General features: G+C 30.5%; 1 protein-coding gene across 2 annotated transcripts in view; it reads left to right on the top strand.

Moving 5' to 3' along the window:
* Positions 1-25,486, top strand: part of sona (sol narae) — a gene marked incomplete at its 3' end in the record, with an annotated part of 106,128 nt that extends 80,642 nt beyond the window's left edge. The window contains 7 exon segments of one of the 2 annotated variants that reach the window (XM_067053035.1): positions 5,843-5,972; positions 10,657-10,799; positions 13,380-13,435; positions 19,115-19,241; positions 24,416-24,580; positions 24,655-24,781; positions 25,382-25,486. In XM_067053035.1, coding sequence (XP_066909136.1) covers positions 5,843-5,972; positions 10,657-10,799; positions 13,380-13,435; positions 19,115-19,241; positions 24,416-24,580; positions 24,655-24,781; positions 25,382-25,486 — 853 coding nt within the window. 2 annotated transcript variants of the gene reach the window in all.

Genomic DNA, 25,486 nt, shown 5'->3' with positions numbered 1-25,486 from the left:
AATTAATCCATGCATAAGTGAAAGTTAAAACTGAATATTTTTATAACAGCCTTGTAAATACGGAAAAAAAATAATTTTAGTAATTTTCCATCAGCTTATGTTAGATATTATTTTTTCTAGAATCTTTGGCTTTCCTGCAATATTATATATTATTACTACTCTAATTACCTTGTAATGAGAGATGGTTAATAATTATTAAAAATAATTAAACTAAAGGTCTTTCAGAGGAAGATGTTTTAAAAATTTGGCATTTAAACACTGCCATCTAATGGTTTTGATAAACATGAGACCGATCTGATACGAAATACCTTTAATTGTACATTGATGTAACGAGTTAAGCAAGATATTTCGTAACGTTTTGAGAAAATAGTAATATTAAAATTTTTAATGTAAAATAAATATTGTAAAATTGTACGTCCTGTATTTTCCGGATTTTAGCGGAAGATTTTCTGTATCATCACAGGTAATACTACGTTAAATACTTAATTTTAGTGCCGTAGTAAGTTTTAAAACTAGGCCGACCACTCACAACGTTTTACAAGACTGCAATTTTAACTCGTTCATTTCCATTAAAACCTTGGATTCAAAATTGTTCCTACCGTAATTCTCCCGCTTACTATATATAGATAACAGGAAGTAATTATATTTAATATTTAAAGCTTTATTTTTAAAGCAAAACATCATACATTCCATTCCGCTGGTTTTTGCCTTCTTCCTGAGTGCAAATATATAAACAAATTGACTAAAAAAACTAATAAATAAAAGCATAATAAAGAAAAAATATATACAATAAAACTGTTTTATATATAAATTAAATAATCGATTTTAAATACGTAATCAATATTAATTACGAGATATTAACCAATTTAAATCTAGAAGAATAATCTTCCTTATAATTAGTTTAATGATCGATAAATATTTTATATGAAATTTATAATTTTCACGATTATAACCTCCTTAATAGTGATAGATTGCAATGTGTCTTATTTTCAAAAAATCATATTTATGTTTCCCGTTTATTTATTTATTTTTTTTTTTGATTGATAGATTTATTTATTGATAGATATTACAATTTGCCACACAGTTGTGGGCAATAGGTAATAGTGATGGATGACCTCATACATACTAAAATAAAATAAAAATAATAAAAAAAAAAAAACTTCTCTTAAAATATATACAAACAAAAGAATAGACAATATGAACATAATCAAACTATCTGTATGAAAAATAAAATAATATATACAATATTTACACAATCGACCTGAGGATCCCTGGGCCCACTCTATCCCCCACGTTAGAGGGGTAGAGCAGAGCTCAAGAGATCCCAGCGTATCTCTCTCGCCGCATCACTGGTATCCCGTTTATTAAACGGTATATTTATATTTTGTTTTTTCATATTGGTCGCAGATTAGTTTTACTTTATCCTACCTATAATTGAAATATATGGTAAGAGGGATTATGATTGTTAAAAATTTCGAATTAGAGTCTCAACGAAAATGTTCGTCTTAGTGTACCTCTGGTCTGAATAGCCAAGTCTCGTAAAATAGTTTGTGAGCGCGTATATGCCATCGATGTTACAGTAAATGGACTTTCATCTGTCACTTCATAATATTGATTGTACAAATGTTTACTGTTTTTTTGTTTGATAAAACTCGTCCTTTTTCCTTTAATTCTTCTTAATTTCTAAACTGTTTTTAACATAAGCGTGAGACTCTCGCATGCTAGAAGTTAAACTTATTAAATAGGGCCGTCCGTAGCTCAGGTGTTTAGGCGCAGTTCTATCAATCTGAGATTTGAGTGGGCGCCGCCGGTTCAAATCCGGCCTGGTTGACTTTTTCATTCAGTGGCGGTCCCACAAAATGAAAATCTCGACTCCCCCTTAGAATACGTTGGTCACCTGTAGAGAACCCCCGCACCCTTATGTCAGAAGCAGTATAGGACTCCAATGGGAGTCTTGGCAGATGAAAGGGAAAAAAAATATTATTAAGTTCTAGCATTTATTATTTATTTTCTCATAATCTGATTTATTTTATTTTTTTATCACATCAAATTTTGATGTAGGGTGAGAATTTATATTTAAGGTATGTTATATTGTTAATAATAATGTTGTTGTTAAAATTGTTACAAATGAATGTATAATTAGCTGTTGAATGTTTAGATTGTCCTTGAGGATGGCCGAAATGGCTGAAACGTTGGACTATTGATGTAATAAAAAGTGTTGAGACTATACAAGGATGCAATTTGATTTATTTAATAAAAAAATTAATTTTTCATTTGTAGCCCCCTATCTTTGAAATGCCTAAACACTAGAAAATCTAGTAAAACAACATTTAATGTTGAGTAAATTTCCTAAACTATGACCCCTAACAGACCTGTTTAAGATAGTTTCCGAGATACAGTTATTTAAATAGTAACAATCCATAAAAAATATACAGAAAAATTATTATTTATTAAGTGGGATTTCCTCTGGAGAAACAAATGGAAACGCCTGGAAATAAAGTTTTAACATAACTTTTTTTTCGACTCTTATTTTTTCTTCAACAATCTCCGTAAAATCATCACCAAAAAAAGACTGGTCTAGTCGCAGTAAATAAGGTTTCGATTAATTAAATGCAGATTCATGTATGCATTTTGTATCCTGGGATGTTAATTTTTCACTTATTGTAATTTAGGCATTAATTATTAGACACGTTAATTTCCTTTATTGATTTATCGTCTATTTATAGTGTGCTAAATACAATCCGAATTAGATGAGATTTTGACAGACGTATTTAAAAAAAAAAAAATTAAACAAATGTGGAAAGGTGAAAGGATTGTGCTTCGGGGTGGTGGGGGGGGGTCGAATTGAGTCATCGCTTATAAGCCAAGGTTTCGACCCTTTCCCCTTCTCCTTTTGGGAAAGACTTTCAAAAAAAGATCAATAAATAATTCTTTAATTAGTTACTATGTAACAATAATATTTTAATCTGATAAGTAATACTGGCAGGATTTGAGAAGCTATTTTTATGCAAATGTCCACATAGTTTCAAGCTTCCAACGCAAAACAGGTTGTTTCTAGCATGTTCAAAATTTATTGGTTCATTGCTCCTTAGGTTACTATAGTTGGATTTTTATGAAATGAGGTAGATGAAACCCTTAATCTTCGCTGATAAAAATGATCAACAAAAATTTCGATATTAATATTAAGAAATATATTTCGGAAAAACTCACTAAAATAAGCTGATTGCCAGAAGTAGAAGAGAAAGGTATGAGAAAAGATTAAAATGAAATTAGATGTAACTTATTTCACCATAACAGAGGTTACGAATTTTCTCATAGTCAAATGATGAACTTATCTATCTTCAGTTCCTAAAAGTTCTGTAGATATCTATGTTTGCTCACACAATCATTTTTTCTTTTTCTTTTATTGTTATTAGAATATACTTAATATTTATGATCTGTTAGATGATTTATTTTTTTGCTTTGTTATTTATTTATTATTATTTTCTAATTATTATTCTACCTTTGATGTTTTAGATTTTATTTTATACTCTTGAATATGTATATAAATAATAATTGTCCCTTTTTGTTAATTATTTTTAGTTCATCAGTGGTTGATTCTTTTTTATTTATATTATTAGTAGTCAGTCACGAGTAATAATTGTCACCATTTATGAAATGGTATATGGTTTTGTTTTATCTCTTTTCTTTTCTTTTTTTTTTTTACATATTCTGTTAAATATTGTTGTTTATTTTTTTCTCTTCACCGATTCATTATTTTAGTTATATTGTAGATGTTCTATTAGTTCATTCTAATCTTTATATTATCCTAAAGGGACCAGTCGCAAAATACATATAGAATATTATTATTATTATTTTTACTACAAATCATTTTTTCATGGCAGTTTGAAAAGAAATATCTTATCATACTTGCATTTAATCGAGGAACTGGGAAACTTTGAATTAGCAGGGTGATGAATCGATTACTAGTTGAATTTAAAAAAATCTTTTATATTGGTCTTTCCATCTTGTGAATTTTGAGACTTTCGAATTTGATAAAGGAGAATCACACTTAAACTAGAGATTTTTGCCAAATTAAGATTACCCACTTAATTGTATAATAATCCCTATTAAGAAGCTTCCGAGCCCACAGGGTTGACTCACGACTAGAGTGAAAGTGAAAATAATTATCTGCAATAGTCGGATTCGAACCCGAGTCCTTGAAGTTAGTAGCACAATGCCTTACCATTGAGCTACCCAACCCCACAAATTACACATCATCATTGTAATATAATATAATTATAATTATAATTATATAATTATAATATTTACCAACTAATTTCAACCAAATCACTCTGAAACATCGGGCGTTAGTTATAAACTTATGGCTAATAAAGCACAGTATGCTACCAAATGGCATGAATGCTTATACTGAGCCCAAATAAATGAAAAGATTAATTATCTACTAGTACAAGAGCCGGGAAGAAAAAAAGGCAGTTATCTCACCCCAATTTTTGATTATTTTAATGAAAACTAGGTATAATTACTAGTCAAAATCAATGAGTCTGCCAAGCATAGATAGGGGAAAAAAATTTGCGGCTCTTTCAAAAACTTAAAAAAAACATTAATTTTTCATTTGGAGATCTATATCTTAATAACTAACAACAACACTAAAAAATCTAAGAGAACATTAAAGAAGAGTAAATTTGCTTAAATATTAGCAATATAGCAATAAGAGCTATTTACGTCCAATAGTTCTCGACATATAGCTTTTTAAAAAGTAAAATTTCTTAAAAATCTACTGAAAGATTAGTAGTTAGTTAATTTATTTTGAGAAATTTATATCGCAGGAACGATGTGACGTACAGATGTCTATTAGCACTCAAATTAAAGCTAGTTTAATGGACTATAAAGAAGTTTATGAACTTTACCTTCGTAGGAATAGTAGTTTTCATGATATTTGCTAAAATAAATTGATTTATAGTTGTTCGGACAATAAGTTTGATTAATGAAAAACTTCATTTCAGAAACCATTGGACGTACAGATGTCTCCCAGCGCTCAAATTAAAGCTAGTTAAATTTACTACAAAATAGTTAATTATGTTTATTTTTGTAGGAGTAGTAGTTTTTTATGATATTTGACAAAATAAACTCACAAAATGTTAATTTCTAGTTGTTCGTGCCTATACTTGGCATAGTACATAGTTTTCATTAATGTAATCAAAAATTGGGGTGAGATAACTGCCTTTTTTCTCCTCTGGGGCTAATGTACTATACCATGATTTAAGTAATCGTGACATCTACTTCATTGCTCTATGGCACTTTAACGACCAAAAAGAAATTTGTATTCAATCAGGAATACCATAGGAATTACCTTAATTATTTACTACTAATTAATTAAAAAACACTATCCAAATTATAGTCTCAAAACATTTATTTCATTTACACGTCCAACGTTTCGGCCAATTCGGCCATCTTCAGGGACAATCTATTACAAAAAATTTTTCCTTTATTTGTATGATCCTACAATCAATTCAATTATTTAACATTATTTATATATAAATATATATATTGAATTGATTGTAGGATCATACAAATAATGGAAACTTTTTGTAATAGATTGTCCCTGAAGATGGCCGAATTGGCCGAAACGTTGGACGTGTAAATGAAATAAATGTTTTGAGACTATAATTTGGATAGTGTTTTTTAATTATTTAGTAAAAAATTGCCAGTCTCAAGAAAGAAATTTAAAGATTATAAATTAATTATTTACTTTGAATAAAGTTTATATGATTTTTTATTTTAATAGCTGTAATTTATCGTACATTATAATCATTAACGATGTGATTTTTTTTTTTTTCAGGCTGCATGGAGGCGATAATGTTCAAATCAAAAGGTACTTCATCAGCTTCTGGAATGGTGTCGACCTCAGATACAAACTCCTGAAAGGTCCAAAAGTGAGGATCAGCATCGCTGGCATCATCATATCAAGAGTAAGAACTAACATATTAACAATATTCGAAACGAAAATAACTATCAATACAGTTCTTCTAACTTATGCTGATGACCTAAATGTTGAAACGTCAGGATTTTAGTGATTCAAAGGGAATAAGTAGAAACCTATTAATATCACGACTCAAGCAATAAGCCAGACAAACAAAGTATATTTATAAAAAAAAAAAAAAAAAAAAAAAAACCCTACAAGAACTAGCCCGTTGACTAAATACTTTGAGGTCCACCCTTTGTGCTAAACTGCTTACCTTGGAATTCTCTTTTATTGTATCCTTGCATGGAACAAAGACATAGACAGTGTTTCCAACAGTAAATTACATACTTTTTTTTTCCTGTGCTGCAGGAGTTAGTACGCATCTTGTATATTTTTTAGGCAGCATACGATAAAATATGACCCCTATCCATGTCAACCATGTTGCATAGAGGGCATGTCGGTGAGTCTGCAATGTCTATCCCATAGAGATTTTTGGAGATCCAAACCAGCCCCTCTGCTCTGTAATGCCGGGGATTCGTTTAACCTTATTCAATAGGTTCTTCCACTTCTTACATCTCGCTTGAACTTGGTTTCTGGCCTTTGTCTTGTCCTTATAATAAGAGAAAGAAATACTTTATTCATGCTGCCCAAATATATCGGGTTGCTACATTACACAGCATACTGATCAATCTGTGACTGGACAAATATAAGTTACATATTTTTACATGATATAATATAATACATAGATAACATTTTTTTTTTCTTCCACAGTTTTCTTTTACAATTAATACCAGTCTACAAACTAACTACAAGTTTTTCGATTTATTCCTTTTGCTTTTTCTTTCCCTTCCATTAAAATATTTAAAATAATAACTAAAACAACAAATAAGATATGCGATGCATGCATGCCATCCCACTTCTGGATAAACTCCCATACTCATTAAATTTTGCTCTTCTAAAAGAACGTGGTCGACCAGGCTGGTTTTCTGCACAACCGATCCTAGATAACTTGGCAGCTTGTTCATTCTCATGTATTATTTGATAGTATGTATTCTTCATTGCATACTATCAAAAAACCTTAGCAGCAAAAACTAAATGGGGTCTTGGATAAATTTCGCTTAAGATAACATCGAAAGAAGTAGTTTTGGTTACAAGGAGCCAGGAATTCACTAATCTACTCTACGATTTTTTTCCCCCCTTAGATTGTAAATCCGTCTTGAAAATTGTCATGGTAGTAAAGTAGGAGGGTATCAAATCAACGTTTCTCGGGCGTATCTCAAAACACATGTTCGGTTTTTAAACAATGGAGTAGTAAATGTAGTTCAGTTTACATTGATGGTTATATGGTTATTTATAAGCATTAAATTGGGTTACTCTATCCTCCTGTCCTACAGTATCCTTTCTAAATACTCCACTAACGCCTGTTGAACAGATTCGATACTTAAGACTCCATTTTGACAAGAGACTTACTTGGAATCCACATACAAGACTAAAACGACAAGAAACTGCTCGTAGATTTCGATTGCTACAACAACTACTTGACAAACGCTCTAAATTTCCCATTCACTACAAAAAATTATTATACACTACGATAATCAGACCAAATTGGACATATAGAACTGAGCTCTGGGGCTCTACTAAACCATAAAATTCCTCCCGCATCCAATCCTTACAACCCAAAATCCTTGAGGCTCCTTATTACGTTACAAATAAACTCATCCACAAAGACTTTAACAACGCATTCGTTGCAGATTTGGCTCAAAACAGATATACGTCTTTTCAGTCCAAACAGCTTACCCATCCTAACCCATTAGTTCTTAATCTCTCATCCTTAAAAATCCTTGATAATCCTCTGATGCGTCTAAAAAGAAGATGGCCACGGGACCTTCTAAATTAAATTAACGCTTGAAGTACGTAGTAAGGTGGTTCCTTCCCAAGATTTTCAAGTGTAAATGAACCATTCCACATATTTACTTATTGTATTTATTAGTTTGTACAGTTGTAAATTACATTAAACGAATAAATTAAAAAAAAAAATAGTTATTGGTCCTTTTTGCCATAAATTTTAACAACCTAAGGAGAGAATCGAGCCCACAACATTCCGAACCGGGCACTCTGAGACCAACTCGCGCACGGCTGTCACGTCCCCAACACATTTCCTAACGTCGGATTGAATGTTTGGAAAGACCAATTTTCACTACTAGGCATTGGTAGATCGTAGTTGAACCTTTGTTTACATTATGTCCAACCAACGTTGGAAGGTATTCGTATCATCGTAAAGCAGCCGCTATAGTGAGTAAGAAAATATTTCAGCTTGGTTGATCTAGCAAGGGTAGAAGGATAATTGCTTGATATGGAGGTACTTATTATTATTTACTTCTATTACTACCACATTAAGTAGCGTACTTACTATATTTTACTAGAAACAAATTTCAGATCTGAGAATAATACAAAAAATACCACAGTACATTAGGCACTAAAAGTATATGGTAATAGTTATGCGATATTAAAGACTGATTACTTAAAACAATTGCTATATAAAAAGTTTTTCTTCAAGAACATTTATAAGTTTAATTTCACACACCACTACATTTAATTGTCCTCTATGTTTTTTTAGGGTTATGAAAAAAACTCGTTAAAAAATTATATTGAGAACTTCAATCGTTTTTCTTGAATTTCACGAATCAAGAAAAATGATCACCTTCAGTGCTTCTTGAAGGTTCCTGACTTCATCTAGTTGGACAGATATCGTATGGAAGATCTATTTCATATTCAACAGATCTATATATAGTTCAGAAATCTGTGGAATGTTTAGCAGACCTCCCGACCTATCATCTTAAAAGAGCCTTCATAAAGGGAGCTTGTGATTTTCTTTATTCCTTTGACACCAAAGAACAAAGACAAGGTGCTCGAGGGTTTTGACCTTTTATATGTTACATCAGATCTTGGCCCCACCTATCTCTGTGATGTACGTGAGCTGTGGGGTTGAGACTTACCTTGCAATTTTCACCGACCATTTCGGCTGCACTGGTTTGAATTCACCACAACGCCGATTTCCAGTAGGCCCATTAGTTGGTATCAAGTTCAATTTTCACCAGAGCAGCGGTATAGCAAATATTTGAGTATTCCACAATACCACTAAATACAGCGATTTGTGCGTGGCTTGTAGGTAGTTGTAGATGTGTGTACAATTCCACATCAACGTTCCAAGTCGAACTGGCTATGGTCCCGGTACTCCAAAACGCGGTGTGCGATGTGTTCCATCTATAGATCAATGGAAGTCCTTTTGATGGAGGTAGAGATCCGATGATGTCAATGTAAAAATTTTCGAATTGACTCCTTGGTGTAAACACCCAAAAATGCTGTTTATTTTTGTGTTTAAGGGAACGAGAAACATAATATGCCCTGGACTAATTTTTGTTCATGTCTGGCTAAATATAGTTGTTTCGTACAACTCATACTTAACCCATATATCCACCAGAAGGCGTCTTAACGGAAGTTAAGAATAATAGTTATCCACTTGAAATCGGAGGGGATACGACATGCGACTGTGATACGCTGAGCCATTCCACCTGTTTACTAGCGTTTTCGAATAACCCCGTTGCATCACTATCTTTATTTTAAATATAGATTTTAAGATGAGAGTTTATTGGTCTGTAGATGAAAAGAACAATGTTAACACGAACATTTATATACTTACAAAGATTTTTGTCGTTAAAACACTCCATGCGGAAAAATCAGCATAAAATAAGCATAAGTTACCGTACAGTAGTACCTGTGACTTTATAAAGGTCTTCATTTTAATGAAGACATTTTACAAATAAATAAAGAGGAATTTTACAAATAAATATATTAAATGTGTATTTCACAAGGAGTAGTAAAAACATTGAAGAGTTGGCATTTATGGCTTTGAAGGGAAAGGGTTTCGATCCACTTGCATTCCCATCCCTTTTTATTTTCTCCTTTATACCCGCAGCTGGGAAATTGCTATTTTTGACTCATATAAGATACTCATATATAACTATCACACAGAAAATTTGAAGCTGATATATATTATTTCAAGATATAGAGAAGCCTATCTCACTACTTCGAAACTCCCACCACTCAGTTTTCATACACCCCCCCCTACTACAGCTTCATATCCCTTCCTTCATATTAGAGAAGACAAATATACCTTGACATTAGAGATAAGAATAATTATTCTCGACAGTTATTTGAAGAGTTGTTGAACAGTGTTGTCGAAGGAGACTCTAGGAAACAAGTTGTATATAGCAATATGTAGATAGGAGTTGTACATTGTATTTCATTGAGTCTCTCTTTTCATTTAAATAAAGTATATATAACACCAATCTGCGGTTGGATTTCTGTGACTATTGAATAGTTTTGTTTTATTTTTACACAACCTCCTCCCCTCCCCCCCCCCTTCTCAAGACTATCGTTTCGAAGATTACTACGGCTAATTATGCCTTACTTAAGATTATAATTTAGGATATAGAATCAGATAATTATTTTTCAGTACTTAATGAATGTTGTGTGATGAAAATTTTAAAATTATTTTCATTTGTCTTGAAAAAGTCAAAATCTTAACCTTCAGAAATGAATTGATAACTACAATTACCAGTTATAAATACTTTATTGGAATACTTTTCAAAGAATGACCCATCAATCAACAAGGATGACTTCTGTTGCAGGGAAGGGATGCTACACCCTACCTAGAGAGAAACAGAGTGGGGAGGGACGGAATAGATTCTGCTGCAGCTCTCACCGATATGGGCAAGTACCTATTTCGAGAAAGAAGGCTCCCAGTATATGATATAGCTGTCAGCATAACTAAGTGAGTTATAAAGCAAGAAATATTTATTTTATGTTGTATTTCATAAAGAAAATTTAATAGTCATCATTGTTTCATTAATTCTAAATACTTTACAACTATATTTTTTGGAAACTAGCTATCTGTTTATTATTAAATGTATATGTAAATATTTATTAATAAAATTAGTTATTCTCTACTATCAACACACGAGTAGTCGCACGTCATATCTGAGATGACTTTTTTTTTATTCTAATTAAAAGCATATTGCATTAAATATTACAATAGTAATTAGGTAAAAATATAAATGCAATTAATAAAACATTGTATGAAAAATAAAACGAAAACGAAAATTTCAAACTAACAAACGTTACAAAATTAGCCATGAATCATCTCTCAGATGATACCCAAAGACACGGGGTAAAAGGTAATAGTGGCAAAGTAAAATGTAAAAAGTAATACAATTATTAATAGGTGTCTCAAAAAAGTAAAATAAAACTAATTATCACCTTAAAAATGATATAATAAATATTACATAATATTTCTGCATTGGCTTTCAATATTAAAGAGGCACTGACAAAAATCGAAAATCTTCCTAGATCATCTCTCAGATGACGTGCGACCACTGGAGTGTTAAGCTAATTTATATAATGCAATAAAAATTGCTTAGATTAAAGAAAAGTTATTTTTAATTGTACTTTAAATTAAAAAAAAAAGTTCTAATTAATAGCAGAGTGGCACCTGTACTGGCCTTACCCACCTTTGTTGCCGGTGCTAGCAACAAATAAATCACAGTGAACAAACTTCTTCATAGTCACATAGAGGTAGTATTAAATATTACAAGGACAATTGCTAGGTGTTTAGTTTTTTATAAATTATATATTTTTCTTTAGATTTATATATAGATTATATACTTATACACACCCCCACAAAAAAAAAATACAATTTTCTTTTAATATTGGAGCCTAATCCACGTTTTATTTTAAACATGGTCATAGAATTAGCTATGTGAAAATTATGATGGACTAATCTCATCATTTCTGCTCACTATTTTTCAGCAAACTAAAGTTCAGATGCTATTCTCGATTGGATTCAATTAAACGTTCAGTCGGTTTTTACCTTTTATTTGCCCCTTTAGATCAAATTCTTCTCCCCCCCCTTTATTATGTGTTTTATCGGTTATGAGGGTAATTTAAGCCACGATGATTTAGTAAAAATATTAACTCTTCACGATTTTTATACTTGCTTAAGGGTCCTTTCTTCTGCAGAACACCATAATTAAAGACTAACATTCCCTGGAGAATCCATTCATGTCCTAACGAACAAATAAAATCGCGTTGACATCATCTCCTTTCAAGACCATACTAATGGTCTTGCTAAAAGTCGATATCGAAAGATAGGCTTAGGCCACCTACGGTACCTACCTCGTATTAAACAAAAATAACAACTGAAAACTTATTATTTTTCCGTTCAGATGTCTTAAAATAATAATTATTATCAGAATTGACCTTTTATTAAAATTAAATGTTAGGTGCCTCCGGGAAGAGGACTGGCCATCCTTAGTTATTTGCCTGACACCCCCCCCCCAAAAAAAAAATTAGAACACGAATAATTCTAACAATCAAATGATCCTAAAATCCTTTTCTCTTAGTATTATGCTGTGTTGTTCAAGTCAAACAAATACATACAGTGTAGATTATATATATTAGAAACATTATTTTACCTTAGCAACCTCACGTCTGCAACGGCGGTCAATTCCGACCCGGGTGTGTTGAATTTTATTTCGTTGTGGTCCCAAGGAATGAAAACTCGACCCTCCTCTTCTGCTTAGAGCAGGTTAGTTACCTATAAGAATTATAAATGTTAGATAAATCTTTGAGAACATGGTTTTCATCTATTTTTATCCCCTTTTAATGGTAGAAAATCAGATAACTAATAAATTCTTTAACTTCATCCATATTTTAATGAAAATATTAAAAAAAACAAAAAAAAAAAAAAAAAAAAACTTCCCCTTAGTTTAAGGCAGAATGACAACTAGCTGGTGTTTATTAACTCATAAGAAACTTGAAGACCAGAAGAATCGCAGGATGTCTGCAGCAGATGTTTTATGTAACAATTATTAGGCATTTCAAAACTTTCATTTTTATTTATTTTTTTTTTTTTTATTGCTCATTTCAGTGTTTTTGTTTATTGTGTATGATGAAGGATACTAATATTCTTTCAGTTGAGTTACCTTCACTAACTTTGGCAGACGCATTATAAGAGATGCAGACCGTGATATATTTTAACCTAAACAACCAATTGGGCAACAAACAAAACCCAAACCTTTCTATTTCTTTCCACAGATACGACATGTGCAGGAGGCGCAAAGGAGGCCGTTGCACCAAAGGGACCGCCGGTAAGAGCATCTCCAATTGGAGTCCAATTTTGAATGGGTTATAAAACATGCCAATGCAAGCGATACGGCTCAAACCTAAAATTTTAGATGGACTGCGGAGCATTTCCCTTCCCAAATTCCTTTTTCCCGAAAATTAAATTTCTTAAAATGTACAGATGCATGTATGGACATTAACATTAACTAGACACTAAAAACGCTTGTTCCAGATTAGATATGTGCAGGAGGCAGTTTCCTTCGGAGGCTTGCAACCGCGGTACAGCAGGTGAGGTTCATGGAAAAAAAAATAAGTTTAAATTTAGCTCTTGGAACATGACTTTATGGAGGATCTATTCATTGTGAAATAATCATTAATTTTAAAATAAATCGTGTAAAAATTAAAGTTATCGATTTTGTGCCTTTGTGCCACTTACGTATATGTAAATGACACTAATTAATAGATTTTTTATTTATTTATTTAATACCAGATCGACGGTGGGCCAGGTGGGCATTATATGGTTAGTGTAAGAGGTACATTTTTTTTTAACAATTGATTATGGGGAGTATAGTCTCATACAAAAGACATCCCTAACTATATACAATGTCATAGATAAAAAAAATTAAGATACAATAAATAGATTAAAACAATAATTCTTAATAAAAGATAAAAGTGAAGGTTTTTTTTTAAATTTATTTAATGTGATTTACAACTGTACAAATAATAAATACAATAAGTAAATATCTTGTATGTTTCATATACACTTGAAAATCTTGGGAAGGAACCACCCATTGGTGGTACTTCAAACATTTTTAAATTAGAAGGTCCCGTGGCCATCTTCTTTTCAGACGCCCCGGAGGATTATCAGGGATTGTTAAGGATGAAAGATTAAGAATTAATGGGTTAGGATGGGTAAGGAGTTTGGAATGAAAAGACCCATATCTGTTTTGGGCCAAATCTGCAACGAATGGGATCTTAAGGTCTTTCTGGAATGAGTTTATTTGTAACGTAATAAGGAACATCAGGGATTTTACGTAGGATTTTGGATTGTAACGATTGGATGCGGGAGGAATTTGATGGTTTGGTAGAGGCCCAGAGCTCAATTCCATATGTCCAAATTGGTCTAAAAGTAAAGTTAATTTGAAGAAATGACATTTATCCATTTAACAAAATAAATAATTGAATTCTAATGAAGAAAAAAGTAAATTTAAGAAAAAGATGAAGAGGAAAAAAAAAAAGAAATTAAGATAAAATAAAATTTTACAGTGACAATAACAGAACTTATAACAGGATGTCTTGTAGCAGCCTGGGCTATAGTCTTCGGGTCGTGGTTGGGTTTCCCAAGTTGTAGGTCTCAGCTCCTTTAACTGTCGGCAACTGGGAGTGGAACTTCATGAACCTTTTTTTGATGTAATTCTCTATTGTCTCTATTTGTAATTCCCGATGTATTTGGCTGTCAATAAGTATAATTACATTAATATTTATTAAAGCTATAACACTAATGACTAAATTAAAGGACGTAAATCTAAGCTATTATGTCGAAATTTAATAACCGCAGCAAAATATTCATTGCAATACAGACAAATTTTATTTGAAAATTATAATTGTTCAATTATTTAATATTAATAGTCTGCTGAGCCACCTGAATTAATTAATTTCTCAGCCCAAAAAATTTCAAAAACTCTTTGTTATATATATAAATTATATTGAAAAAATAGTTATATTTAATAAAAAAAAGTCTATAAGTCTTTACCAATATCTATTTATTTCAACAACGTTTAAGTGTATCAGGTAATTCAATAAATGTGTAGTTGTAACCGTTCCATGTATAGGTAGGAAGGTGGAAAGTGTTAAGGTGCTTCTACACGCTTGCCAAATTTAGGTGAATTCGCGCAAGTGCAAGCCTGTATATGTGTAATTTGAATTGGCTGGTATAAGTTGACTTAAATTTGTGGCCGAACTGTTGAGTGTCGGTTTTTGGGTGGAAATCTAAGGGTGCTTCTCCTGCATACACACGTTTGTGTCCAGTTTGCCTTCTTTTAGAACTCCCAACAGATAAATATTTGTGCTATCTATATATTAATTAATTAAATAATACCCTCAAATTTCGGATTCAATAATTAATTCTTGTTTAAGGTTGTATATTTCAAAATTCTATTGATACGTTTATCGTCGTAGGATTAGAAGTTTTCATGAAATTTGCTAAAATAAATTGATTTATAGTAGTTCGGAAATTTCATATGCAAAAGTTATATTCATATGGGAATATCATAATTGTATCCAAACAAGTAGTATTTTTGTAAATTTATTTTGTCAAATATCATAAAAACTATTACTCCTACAAAGATGAACGTAATAAACTATTTTATAGTAAATTTAACTAGCTTTAATTTGAGTGCTTGCAGACATCTGTACGTCCTATGGTTTCTGAAATAAAGTTTTTCAAAACTCAAACTTATCGTCCGAACAACTATAAATCAATTTATTTTAGGAAACATCATGAAATCTACTATTCCTACGAAGGTAAAAGTCATAAACTACTCTATAGCACGTTAAACTAGCTTTAATTTGTGTGCTAATAGACATCTGTACGTCACATAGTTCCTGAGATATAGACACCACTAATATTTTAGTAGATTTTTAAGAAATGTTGCTTTTTAAAAAGCTATATCTCGAGAACTATTGGATGTAAATAGCTCTATTAAGGCTTATATACTCTACTTTAAATAATGTCCATTTAGATTTTCTAGTGTTGGTACTTTTTAAGATATGAAAAATTAATGTTTTTTAAGGTTTTGACATAGCCGCCATTTTGTATTACCCCTACCTATACTTGGCAGACTCATCAATTTTGACTAATAATTATTCATAGTTTTCATTAAAGTAATCAAAAATTGAGGTGAAATAACTGCCTTTTTTCTTCCCGGCTCTTGTACTTTATTTAGAGGGGAAATGTTTCAAAAAATATTCAAGAAAAGGGCAAATTTGGGGAATATTTGTAAGTTGGTAAAATGTGGTCAAAATTATGGGGAAATGTTAGATTTCCCTCCTCCTTATTAAGATGTAGTAGCGACACCTCTATTTATATGGGATATTTATAATCCCACCCATGAAGATATTTTGATTTATAAAATTATTATACTAAATATGAAGATGAAGTATAATTTATACCACACCTAATTGTGTTTGGCAAACCGCAAGGAAAAATTTATGGATGATTATTAGAGCAAATGTTTTGCATTACACTCGGAAAAAACGCATTGTAAATGCTTTCAGTACATTTTTTTCAATTATAAAACATACCTACCAGAGCTTTTCAAATTATTTATCCTATATTATGTATGCATTAATTTATAAAGCATAAATCTATTATTTTTATCCTGGATAAATCAGGAAAATGATTGTTCCTAAACATAATGTTATCAGTGAAATATTCTGATAAAAGTTGATTGAAACTTTAATATTATATCAATTAATATAATAAAAATATTATTTTTGTTTTCAAGTAAAGTATATTTTTTGAGATCCACTTTAGTTATTTGTATAACTTAAAATAATATTTTTTTCATAGAAAATTGTGTTTTAATGCTTTTATTCTGATCGAAATCATACCACATTTATGAAATTGAGAAAAAATTCATAATTGTTGACTTTCAATCCTTAAAAATTACATATTTCAAACCTTTTTTGTGAGAATATTTTAAACTTAAATCACTTAATTAATTAAAGTACTTAACAAAGTATTTATTAAAGTACTGATTAATTAATTAAATAATTAAATCAAAGTGGACCGAAAATATTACAGGTTCTTTCTCCAATTTTCAATAATAATATGAGTTACAATCAACCACATTTAAGAGCTATGAATCATAGTAATAAATGACAAAGAAAAGAATTAATTAATAGAAAAATTACCAAACAAATAAATAAAACCCGTAACACTACGCTCCATGAAGATTCTCAAAGTCTCAGTGTTTGATAAGGAAGTATTCCTTCGTGGCCAACGGTTACGCAAGGATCACATCCAACCCCCAAGTTTTTCTCCACATAATGGAGGCTGAGCGTAACCCAGTAGGATCTACTCCAGATATAATAGAATATACAAAAAAAAAATCTACCACAGCCAGACTCGAATCCATGAGTTACAATTTTTTTTTTTTTGGTTGTGAAAATACTTTCTTATGCCCAGAATCGGAAAAATAAAATATAAAGTTTATTAAACCTATGACACGAAACATAGGATAATAATAAATTATGAGATTTTTGGAGTACGTTGAAATAATATATTATTTTGGAAATGGCTACATTTGAATTTCTTTTCTTTATAGTCGTCCTTTTAATAGGAAATATAAATCAGAAATATCGTTATTTAATTAGAAATGTTAATATTTTAAAAATAATTGTGTTTTTAAAATATTTTTCGAAAAATAAAATTATATGTGAAAAATTTAATAATTAAAGATTTTTTTCTCAAAGATTAAGAATTGAAAAAATATATTTTTATTTTTTAAAAATTATTTTATTGATAGAATATTTATGAATATCAGAGAACCAAGGTATCTAATAAAAACTTCGTACACAAGTAAATAGAGATAAACCATATTTTTAAACATTTTATAGAATATTTGTGTATGTATGCATTAGACTAATATATTCAACTTATAATGTTTTTTTAATATTTTTTTTTTAAGTCGATTACTTGATTTTATATTTCATCCTCCAAAAAGTTATGCTTCTCAGCTATCAACACTTACTCAAAAAAAAAAATTTGTTTACTACTAGTATTCCTTCAATTTCTTTTTATTCATCTATTTTCTCTGTCTTTTCTAAACGTTTGTCTGTTTTTGTTGTTTTTGTAACACTCTCACATGGACCGGCAAAGGTCACCTTGAGGTAAGAAACACTATAAAAAGGGAATAAAATATGTTTCAGTCCTCTCTTTTGCTTTCATCTTCAGCAAATAACATATACTAACTAGCATGCAAGCTTGGGCTGAAGACTCTAATGTGTCATGAGTCTCTCTGTCTATTTGCATGCCTATTAATTTACTAATGTTTGTACCATATTTTTCCTATACTATCAAAAGTGAGTGTGTTTCTGAAAAATAAATATCTCACGAATAATGAATGGAATCAAACTAAATTTCAGAAACGCAGTCAAATACTCAGCAACTTAATTTTTAAAATATAATAAAATTAAAAAAAAAAAAAATTAAAATATAAATAATGCTTTTAAATATTGGTTTTTTGGATGTTATACATCTTTCTAAGTCTACAAATTAATATTTATTGCTGTTCATTATTAATATTTTCATAATATGGGGTTTGGAGAAACAGAAAGTACGCAAATATGAAAATGCATCTACCTAATTAAATATGGATTATTCAAGAGAAAGATAAGCTCATTGATCTGATGGATTTATTAAAAAAATAATTTAAATAAAGGTAGTTTCGTTTTCGGGTAGCAGGAAAATACCCAAAATTAAGAAATCATAAATTATATTTTTATATCGATACAATAACTTTCAAAATGTTTAAAATAAGAAAGATGCTGCTTGTAGGGGCAAACTAAGATATATTTTTTTATAATGATCAAAACTATTTATGAATTACAATTTTATGATATTAACGTTTGGTTTATTATTAATATTTAATTAAACAAGGAGTGATGAAAGATTTTATAATTTAAATTTGAATACATTCGCAAATTAAAACATTTCATAGGTTTTAGCTTCTTCTTTTCAGACAGAAACATACTTAAAGGATTTTTTTCTGTCTTAGCTTCACGGAAACTATCAATCCGTTCTACAATCCCCCAATTTGGAGAGTTAAATTATTTTGGGGTCGAATTGGGATTGGGAGTCTGTTTTTCCAAGCACATTTCTCTCTCATGCAGCATGTATCTAATTCTTTTTTTTTTTTTTGTAATCAGTTTTTTATGTTAAAACCAAATTATTTTGATTTGCAGGATTTGCTTATGTTGGTGGCGCATGCGTAGTAAACAAGAGACTTGAAAAAGTCAACAGTGTCGCCATAATTGAAGATACAGGCGGTTTCAGCGGTATTATTGTCGCAGCCCATGAAGTCGGTCATTTGTAAGTCTCAATATTAAACATGTAGATTCAATATGATATTCCTAGAAGTTTAACACAATCTATTATGTATGAACACTTCGGAACCATCAAACTGCTGATATAGTTTAATATGAAACTAGCAGTTCTTATATAATAGAAGAATTTTACATTGTTGGCATTATCCTCTACGCACTTCTCATTACCGAGTACGGGAGCGTATCACGTGGCGTTGGATGGTAAAACTTAAAAAGTTACTCCCGTCTGAGTCCGATGAACTCGCTGGTCAACCTTGATGGAGACCCCCGAGGCATGCTGGAGGGTGTGACGCTTTCAACTTCCTACACTCATATGATTTATTTAAAATGTTGCATAAATAATCAAGTCTGTAGTGGGTACCGTTGCAGAAGAGTTCACTTCAAACTATGGATGAAGGAATGTGAAAAACCAGCTCTCAAACTAGGAAAACGACTCGTCCAAAGGTTGTAGAAAAGAAGGGATAAAAAAGAATGGGGATGGTACGCAATCAAAAGAATTTTTTCGTTAACTGTAAAGCATCTATAAATGTTATTGCTAATTACTATTCTTTATTTCTCTCAAATTTGAGGAATATAATGTCTACATCTCGGATAAGCCAAGGAAATGTAATCAATTTTACTTATTTAAAAATATCCTTGAAAATCTACTGGCATCAAGCAGAATTACCTTTTGTACCGATTTTAAATTTCCAAGATCTGTACAATTCTTTGTGATTTTTGAGAATCAATAAACTGGAAGATAAGACTATCGGAGTCACAATTCCTTTTTCTATGTGACGAAGATTTTTATTCAATGGTAAACTCCTGGTATTTATTATTATTTTATGTCCTTGTAGTCAGTAGATAATAACAATAATTTTTTTTCTTAGAATGCGGACTCAGAACTAAGGTGGTATGGTTCAACCACTCACAGATATAAATTTACTCATACATTTAAAATATTAGTAAAATTGATAGATGTCTACAAGAGTCTCTCTTAGCGCATAAAGTAACAATTGCATTCCATCCATCCCTGCCAGCATCGAATTCCAGATAATACAAGATCCCAAGAGAAGAGAAAAAAGCAGTTATTTCACCCCAATATCTGATTACTTTAATGAAAACTATGTATAATTACTAGTCAAAATTGATGAGCCTACCAAGTATAGATCGGGGAATAAAAAAGGCGGGAGTTTAAAAATTTAAAAAAAAAAAATAATTTTTGATTCGGAGCTCTATATCTTTAAAACTACTAACAACACTGGAAAACCTAAGAGAGCATCAGTTAAAGTAAATTTTCTAAAATATAAGCACTAATAGACCTATTTACGTTCAATAGCTCCCGAGATATAGGTTTTTATAAAGCTACATTTCATTTTAAAAAATGCCCTAAAAAATCAGAAGTCAATGAATTTATTTTGAGAAACCCATATCTCAAAAACCATTTGACACACAACTGTCTAATTGCACTCAAATTAAAGCTAGTTTATTGTACTATAAAGTAGTATATGACGTTTATCTTTGTAGGATTAGCAGTTTTCATGATATTTGCTAAAATAAATTAATTTATAGTAGTTCGGACAATTTCATATGCAAAAGTTATATTTATATGGTAATATCATAGAAACTACTACCGTTACGGAGATTCGTGCCATAAACTACTTTATAGTAAGTTAAATTACACTTAATTTTGAGTAAAGGTAAGCACATGAACGTCTTATGGTTCTTGTGATATATTTTTTCAAAAATTATATCCGAACAATTATAGATTAATATTTTGTAAATTTATTTTGTCAAATATCATAAAAATACTTTTTCTACAAAGATAAACACCTTGTTCTACTTTATATTATATTTGACTGGCTTTAATTTGATTCCTGGCTGGCATCTATAAGTCTATGGTTCCAGAGATTTCTCAAAATAAATTCACTAACTACTGATTTTTCAGTACATTTTTACGAAATGTTGCTTTTGCGTTGTTATTGCGTAAATAGCTCTATTACGGCTTATATTTCAGCAAATTTACTCTCCTTTAAATCATGTTCTCTTAGATTTTCTATTGTTGGTAATTTTAAAGATATAGAGCAACGAATGAAAAATGTTTTTAAGGTTTTGAAACAAGCGCCATTTTTTATTTTCCCTACGTATACTCGGCAGACTCACCAATTTTGACTTGTAATTACACATAGTTTTCATTGAAGTTATCAAAGATTGGGGTGAAATAACTGCCTTTTTTCTCCCTGGCTTTTGTACTAAGATGGTGCCAACCAAAAATTTCTGATATTTTCGTAACTTCTCACCCAAATTTAAACTAATGTTCTTGTCATTGGGAATGGCAATATTAATAATCCTAGATTTTTTTTCTTTTCTATATATGAGGAGTACATCTGGTAATAATAGATTCGTCCTGATAAAGTTTGATGGTATCTTTCCCAAGTATCCTACTTGGATTATATATATAATTATTATTATTGGTGTCAAATTGTACTTTATTTCAAATATTGAATAAAGCTTCTGATTACAGGCTAATATGCTTAATGTAAAATTAATTCAATAGATTACAAAAAAATAATTGATTTAATTATGATGCAGCTTTGATGGCAAAATAGAATAATTAACACTAGATTTTATCCTGGGACAGGATGTGGATCCGTCAATGAACTATCAGTTACGCTAGAACGCTATTACAAACAAGCAAAAAAAAAACAAATTTTATCCTGAAACTTTGACCTAGCAAAATCAAAAATCTCTTCTTTTTTTATATTTCCTTATTAGAACTAAAAAAATGGATTCGAACTTCAAAAAAAAAATAGGACAGAAAAGCTGTGGTATAAGAAAATACAGATAAAAGGGATGATTAGTTGCGTAGTGTAGTTAGGGTGGCCTAGGGTATATAATAATATCTCGTAAAAATTTGAACCATTTCATTTCATGACTGTTTTATTTGTAACTTGTACAATAGAGGATAAATATGATTTTTCTTTCCAAAAATTTCTTTTGAATTACTTTATATTTTAGTATTTTTAATTGAAACACCTAAATAAGGGGGCGGCAAAATTTCCCTCCATCCCGGATGGCTGATACCCACGCAACGCTACTGGGATTGTTTAAAGGCATCATCCTAGAAAAACGAGAAAGGAAACGAACTAATTAATAAATTTACTCTTGTTCTAAATGCCCGCATCATAGTATAGAAGGGAGAAGACATCGGTGACCGATCTAAGAAGATGAGACAATGTCGCACAAATCTGCCAAAACCAATAAATTCAAAAAATAAACACTAGTTCAGATTAACTTTATAAAAAAAAAAAAAATTGTATTTTGTTCTGATTAATTAATGGTAATAAAATAACAGACAGAAAAAAAAACTTGTTTGAAAACTTTTTATAATATTAGGATTTTTTTTTTTGTAATTAAAAAATAGAGAAGACTGTAACAAAAATAAGGCACTGTTTTAATTTTTTTTAATTCACAATAAAAAGTTCCTAAACTAAATTGAAAGAAATAAGGAAAAAATATCGACTTTTTATTATTATAATTTTTGCCATCAGTGGGCGTGACCGATCGACTAGTAACTAAAATTTCGAATACAAAGATATACTTTACCAGTTTTACACTATTTTTTGTTAAGGTCTACGTTTCTCCTAAACGTTAGAAGTTCTACAACGTTCGATAAAACGTACGATACCAAATAAAAATATTTTATTCAATAAAAAGCATGTTCGTTTGTATTTTTTGTTTATAGCATCCGTAGAGGATGTTAAATTAAAAATCTAGACACTAAATTACCTATTTTAAAGGAAGGGAATTCGCAATACAATACAGAGACTATTTGTTATTTTTCTATGCAAAACTAGTTTTCATGTCTACTGTCAAGAAACCTAAAAAGCAAGAATTAGCCAAACAATTTAACTTCCAACTGTTATTTACGGATCCAAAACATGAAAGTTAACGCTAAAAGAGGAACAATACCTAAATATTTTCAGTAATGTTATTTCGTAGACTATAATTAGACGACAATTACAGTAACGGGCAATGGGCGCATAAGGTTGATGGACTCAATAACCAATAAGTAATTAGCAATGTATCAATAAAAGAGTAATTAACTTTGAACTGGCGGGTGAATAACCCAGTTGAGATAGCTTTAACGGAAGATTATTTTGTGATGTTCTTCTCAATCATATTAATACAGAAATTGAAAGTAGATGATTAATTGTCGATGTGTTTATAGTGAGAAGAAAATAAAAACTTGTTGACAAAACACAATGGTTGATACATCAAATTTTGTCTTGAGGTCAGTAAGTTTGATCAGTTTAAATGAAGCCTGCCTCCCCGTAATCGAAACACAAATTGAGGTATCCAGGAATCTAACTATTGTTATTAGGTTTATTGGTGCAGGTACTGGTATTTTATGTAGGCGGAACTTGTGATAGGAGGAACTAATTCTCAGGAAGACATATTCAATTTTTTTTTTCGTTGTTGGTATCTATGCAAAAAAAGATACTGCTAAAAGTAAAAAAAAAAAATCTAAATATACAAAATTCTGGTTTTTGCCAGCCTTCTTTAATTTTTTTTCAAAAGTCATTTTAAAAAATATTGCTTGTATCAATTTACAGAATATCTCATGCTGAACAAGTTAACATTATAAAACCGATTTACTGTTCTTAAACCATGTCACCAATTTTAGCATCATTATAGTACATTTTTATTTAACTTTAATTATTGTTTAAGCTCACATTCCTCATATATTTATTTAGTCACATCACCACATGATATTTTCTCCAAATCTATAAATATTCCACCTTAAGCAAAAGCTTTAATTCCTACTCAAATATTATTTGCAATAATCTTTCGGGAAGCCGTGGATGGCTGAACGTCTTAGGCCACAAACATATCATTCTCCTATCAGAAGCGGTGTTGGTTGGGCGGGTTGACTTTTATTTCGTAGCGGTCCCTCGGAATGAATCTTGACTCTCCCACGATAGCTATAATTGGTTTGTAACATGTAGGATAATCCGTTTTTTTCCGTCCTACGTTTAAGAGCATAAGGCTGTTAAACCCAAAATAAAATAAATAAGTATATATTTATTGAAAAATTATTATATATTTAAATAAATTAAAGCTAGATTTCAATATTTGTATCCCCTAATAAATGCAGTTTTTGAAACGTTTCATTTTTAGGCTTGGAGCAGTTCATGATGGTTCACCACCTCCTACTTACTTAGGTGGGCCTGGTGCGGAAAAATGTCGATGGGAAGATGGCTATATCATGTCTGATCTGAGACATACTGAAAAGGGTTTTAGATGGAGCCCATGTTCAGTGCAGTCCTTCCACCATTTCCTTAAGTAAGTTATTAATAATTTATACCTTAAAACAATAATCAATATTGTTCATCTCATAATTGTTTGATATTATATAGTGGAGACACCGCAACCTGTTTATACAACTCTCCTCATGAGGATGAATCACTTCCAAGAGTGTTACCTGGTAAATTATTAACACTGGATGCACAGTGTAGGCGAGACAGAGGAACATCAGCATGTTTTGTAAGTTATTAACAATTTAATTTAATAACAATAATAAATTTAATAATAACTTTATATTAATTTAATATTCATTTATTTAATTTATGAATTGATTAATATTCAGTATATTATTAATATTTTTCATTTACTGTATCCATTTAATATTTTTGGATTTTTATGCTTTATTTCCGAATAACAAAATACAACCATATATATTTCTTGTTTTTAATTTTTTCTTTTTTTGGCTTTATATTAACCCACTTGAAAATTATTTGTGACTAATGGATTAGTATAAATTTCTAACACAATGAATTCAAGGCATATCAGTATTTAAAAATAAAATCATTAGAAGCTTACATATATTTTTAATAAATATTTTTTTACCTTGTTGACATATGACATTGTTCAAATATTTATGAAATAATAACCTTAAAACAGTTTGAATGTTTTACCACTTTAAAATTCTAACCTTAGTGATATGTAATTATCATTTTTCCAGCAAGTGCCTGACCTTACTATAGCCATGTCATAAGTTTCACAAATAAACACACTTTCTTACCTATATTTCATTACAAATTTTACAAACTCATGAAATTAATTAAATTTTTGGAATTTTAACAGAAAGATGAGAGGGTCTGCGCTCAACTTTTCTGTTTTGATTCTGGTTCTGGCTATTGTGTTGCCTACAGGCCAGCAGCAGAAGGAAGCCCATGTGGTGATGGACAG

The sequence above is a fragment of the Halyomorpha halys genome, unplaced genomic scaffold (assembly GCF_000696795.3).
Source record: "Halyomorpha halys isolate HHAL.00 unplaced genomic scaffold, Hhal_1.1 Scaffold68.1, whole genome shotgun sequence".
Taxonomy (NCBI): domain Eukaryota; kingdom Metazoa; phylum Arthropoda; class Insecta; order Hemiptera; family Pentatomidae; genus Halyomorpha; species Halyomorpha halys.
Note: the sequence above shows the minus strand (reverse complement) of the source record. Positions and strands in the feature narration are given on the sequence as shown.